Source organism: Salvelinus namaycush, chromosome 3 (assembly GCF_016432855.1).
Source record: "Salvelinus namaycush isolate Seneca chromosome 3, SaNama_1.0, whole genome shotgun sequence".
Classification (NCBI taxonomy): domain Eukaryota; kingdom Metazoa; phylum Chordata; class Actinopteri; order Salmoniformes; family Salmonidae; genus Salvelinus; species Salvelinus namaycush.
Genome location: NC_052309.1, coordinates 12,890,347 through 12,894,830, shown reverse-complemented (window position 1 = coordinate 12,894,830; position 4,484 = coordinate 12,890,347). Strand labels below are relative to the sequence as shown.

Below are 4,484 nucleotides of genomic sequence, written 5' to 3'. Positions count from 1 at the left end.
CGTGCGTGCGTGCGTGCGTGCGTGCGTGTGTGCATGCGGGCGGGCGTGGACCATTAGCTCAGTGGGCCTGTCTAACTTGGGGTTTTTGCACAAAATTATAATTATCTGGCTAATAGTGGGGGCCTCAAGGAAAAAAATGGGCCGGTGTATTAGAATGCCAGAGCTTATTTCTGGTCCCAGTCCGCCCGTGTGTGTGTGTGAGAGAGAGAGAGCGTGCACCCTTGCGTGCACGTGTGTGGCAGTGCGTGTGTGTGTCTGTGATGTGTACTGTACTGACCTTGTCCGCTGTGTGCAGACCTGTGGCTGTAATGTGAAACAGGACAGAGAGATGTACTTCAACAGGATAGTCTGAACCCCAGATATCTCCTTCTGCTGAACCAGAACCTCAGACAGTCTAGAGGAGAGGAGAGGAGAGGAGAGGAGAGGAGAGGAGAGGAGAGGAGAGGAGGACATATTGGGGTGAGTGCCAGACACACACAATCTCACTGCTGCCCAAAAGTCCTACTTCAAACATTTGATTTAAACATTAAGCAACAACTGCTAACACAACTAGTGGGGCTGTCCTTGACTGTCTGACCCTATACACAAAATTTGTTTTACACACCTGACAAATATACCCGTAAAGGATGGGTCACCGAAGGTGATTAATTTCATTAATTCATTCACAAAATGACATACAGACCACTTGGTTGCACTGATCTGGTTGTCCAAGTCATTACATATTGTATTATTGTGTAATAATGACCTGCTGGTACAGTTGCAGTGGAAGAGGGTCCTGGGTTCTGGGTTGAGGAGGCTGTATCTCTTCTGGTGAGGAGGGATCTTAAACCTGCAGTCATCCAGGTCTCTGTATACATCACACACAGACACATGCTGCTTCCCTACACAGACGGAAAACACAATGAAATGTAATTGAGCTCATGGTCAAGTCCACTCAAAAGGCATTATCAAAAATAGATCCACATAGAAACAGACAGACAGAGACAGAAAACCAGACAATATTTTCTTTCACCTACCTGGGCTTGCTGCGTCCTGGTTAGACTTAGGCAGAGTCAGGCCATTATGGTGGGTGGGTTCAGCTGGCGAGGCCAAAGCCGATGCTGGGCCCGAGGTGCTACTCTGGGTCCCTATAGCAGTAGCAGTGCCAGTGGTGGAGGTGGGGGAAGTATTGGTAGCCATATTGTCCTCTCCAGGGTAAGGGTGGATGACAGGCGAGCCAGAGGCTGGTGTTCCACTCTGACCCCCTGTGGTAAGGTCTGCTGGGGCAGCACTGGAAGGAGTGGTGGGGGTGGAGGAGGAGGAGGGAGAGGTGGAAGTGGCAATGTAGGGAAAGGTGGTGGGAGAGGTCGAAGTGGTGGAGGGAGAGGTGGAGATGGAGGTAGAGAAGGTGGAGGAAGAGGTGGAGGAGGTGGAGGGAGAGGTGGAGATGGAGGTAGAGGAGGTGGAGATGGAGGTGGAGGAGGTGGTGGAGCTGGAGGTGGATGAGGAGGAGGAGGAGGAAGAGGAGATGGAGGTGGAGATGGAGGTGGAGGAGGTGGTGGAGTTGGAAGTGGAGGAGGTGGAGATGGAGGTGGAGGAGGAGGTGGTAGAGTTGGAAGGGGAAGTGGCGGAGGAGGTGGAGGAGGTGGTGGAGTTGGAGGTGGATGAGGAGGAGGAAGAGGAGGTGGAGATGGAGTTGGAGATGGAGGTGGAGGAGGTGGAAGTGGAGGAGGTGGAGATGGAGGTGGAGGAGGAGGTGGAGATGGAGCTGGAGGAGGAGGTGGAAGAGAAAGAGGTGGAGGTGGTAGAGTTGGAGGGGGAGGTGGAAGTGGGGGTGGAGATGGTAGTGGTGGTATTGACAGCCATTTCATCCTCCTGTAAGTCAGGGTCTGGCTGGGTGGAGTTGTAGAAGGTGGGAGGATGGACCACAGCATACAGAGACATCTCATACTGTTGACACCTGTCACAGAGAGGAATGAGGTAGGATCAGCCTCTACTCCATTTTACATTGCATGTTACATTAAACACTTCATGAACAAACATAAGTGAGGGAGGGATCGTCACTCACATGCCAAACCAGTTCCTCTGAGAGCACTGTAGTCTGTGGGAGAACTCAAAGCAGTGCATCTTCAGCAGGTTGAAGAAGACGTATCCCACTGTGTCTGAAATACTGTCCTCAGCCCCCAGCAAACACCGGCGAAACCTATACACAACAACACAATGTTAATGCAACCTAAACACAACATTAATACAACACTACACAGAGGTTAGCCGGAACTGAATCAATAATGTATAATGTTAAGGGAAAGGCAGAAGCTTCCTCATGAGAGTCACAGTCTCATAGACAGAGTTAGTTTGTGACAGGCAGCCTACCTGTTATCACAGTGGCAGTGGGACAGGGTGAAAATGTTTTTGTTGAAAACTCCATAGTTGGTCTCGAACGACAGGATGGTGTCCTGACATTGGTCATGCTCCCTGCAGCAACTATCTGTCTCCGCAAACACACCTGTCACAGGTAGACGGGCAGGAGAAGTTCAGCAACAACAACAAGAGACCAGGTTAGGCCTATTTGATATATTGTGACGCAAAACAGAGGCATTACTAATGTAGGGCCCTATAAAATCAGTTACATTTTTTGTCTGATTCCGTATTTTTTCCCCCCAAATTCCGTTTTATTTTTTCCAGATTTCTGTTTTCGCTCTGAAAATCACACTTTTTTAAACTGAAAAACAACTCAATTGGCTGTTCTAAATCCACAACAATGCTTAAACCACATCAGGAGACCACTTTTCAGGTCTAAAAATAAATACAAATAAATGTAACTAACCTTTAATTCCGGTGCACGCCTAGCAAGAGGATGTTAGCGGTGTAGCTCACACAATCAATCAATCGTTTATAAAGCCCTTTTAACATCTGCAGTTGTCACAAAGTGCTTATACAGAAACCCAGCCTAAAATCCCAAAGAGCTAGCAATACAAATGTATGTAGAAGCACTCTACCATCACTGTCTGTGTTTGCAGAATAAATACCGACTGGATTGATGCAAATAATGATATCATTCTGCCAGGTAAGCATAGCCTACTTTGTAGTTAACATTTAATTGAGAAGGTTTTTGGGAAAGCATTTCCATCTACCAACATCATCGCTAACGGCTGCACAAAGTGGTAAACGCTTTATGTGTTAATTAATTTAGTTGATTCCCTACTAAGGACAATACATTTTTGAATATGGTTGAATTACATTTAAATAAACCTGGATTCCATCATTCTGTCTGCGTTCTCAGCATCGCGGATTTTATAGAGCTCTACAAATGGGCACATTAATCATCATCATCAATTACATTCTGCTTTAATAGCCCATACAATTACAAATGAGAAAACATGATCAAAAGGAGAGCCACATCTTAGTCTGGAACACAGTTACAGATACAACACCGACCACCTACCTAAATCGTCATAGGTCGCCGCCTTGTTCCCTGAGCCGCACCAAAGCGTTCCCGGCACGATGAGGCCACGTTTTACGCGCCGGTGGGCTTGAGTCACATCCCTGGAACTGTCACCACCGTCTCCAAGAGGATTCTGGAACGCTATATAATCAATAACGCTCCGTGCGTGCCTCTTACTCCTTGTCTCTGTATGTTCCTCAGAGGCATCTCCAACGGCTTCGCGCTGGGTGACCGTTGGAGAGCTAACAGGAGCGCAGTGGCTTTCTAGTTCAGACTGCGCACTGACATCAAAACGTTCACAAGGACGGTCAGAGAACTCTCCTGTGGTGCTCTTCTCCCGACACACAGACATGTAGCTGTCTGTAACGGCCGTGTCGTCAATCACTGCGCAGTTGACCAGTCTATTCTCCACGGACCACACACTGTGGTAGAGATGGAGGGATGAGGGGTGGTGAGTTTCTCTGTGGTGTCGGAGGAAGCTGAGATGGGTCTCACCGTTCGACGTGACTTTAGTCCAGAAACAGAAATCCCTCGGGTCAGCAGCAGCTGCAGTGGTCAAAATCAGTGACACTGCTGCCATTATTACAGCAGAAAATAAAATGGAGTTCATGTGCATTTTCGGCACCAATGTAAGCACTTTAAATGTCCTTCAGTACTTTATAGATAAACTAATATTGCTAAAAAAAAGCACCGAACCCATTACAATTTAATTTCTCGTTTTATAAAACACTCCCTTTCTCTTATGCTCAAAGGTAAGATTAAATATATAAATAAAATGTTGCCGCACCCTGAACTTGCATTAAAATACATTCACTTTGCAGCTGATACGTAATTAACAGTAGCCCTATCCACTAGTTTCCACTGTCTGAGGATGTCTGAAAAGAGACGGACCTCAGGCCGGTTTTAAACTGATCTACGAGGGGCTTTCCCGCCCGCAATATTCTGCGCTTTGATTTGACCACGTGGTTGTGGTGTGTGTTTGTGTAACTAAACAGTCTTCCATCCAAGCTTTATGTGCAAGTAGTATATGTCGGAGAAATCTCATGGAAACTGGAAAGGT

At 47.2% G+C, this 4,484-nt stretch overlaps 1 protein-coding gene across 1 annotated transcript in view; it reads right to left on the bottom strand.

Moving 5' to 3' along the window:
* pla2g3 (phospholipase A2 group III) overlaps window positions 1–4,279 on the bottom strand; it is a 5,240-nt gene extending 961 nt beyond the window's left edge. The window contains exons 1-7 of the mRNA XM_038989474.1: window positions 3,425–4,279; window positions 2,353–2,485; window positions 2,048–2,182; window positions 1,749–1,939; window positions 1,017–1,373; window positions 746–881; window positions 278–394 (exon numbers count right to left, since the gene is read on the bottom strand). Of these exons, the coding sequence (XP_038845402.1) occupies window positions 278–394; window positions 746–881; window positions 1,017–1,373; window positions 1,749–1,939; window positions 2,048–2,182; window positions 2,353–2,485; window positions 3,425–4,040 (1,685 nt within the window). The 5' untranslated portion in view covers window positions 4,041–4,279. The remainder of the gene's footprint in view (window positions 1–277; window positions 395–745; window positions 882–1,016; window positions 1,374–1,748; window positions 1,940–2,047; window positions 2,183–2,352; window positions 2,486–3,424) is intronic.
* Between the last annotated feature and the right edge of the window lie 205 nt (window positions 4,280–4,484).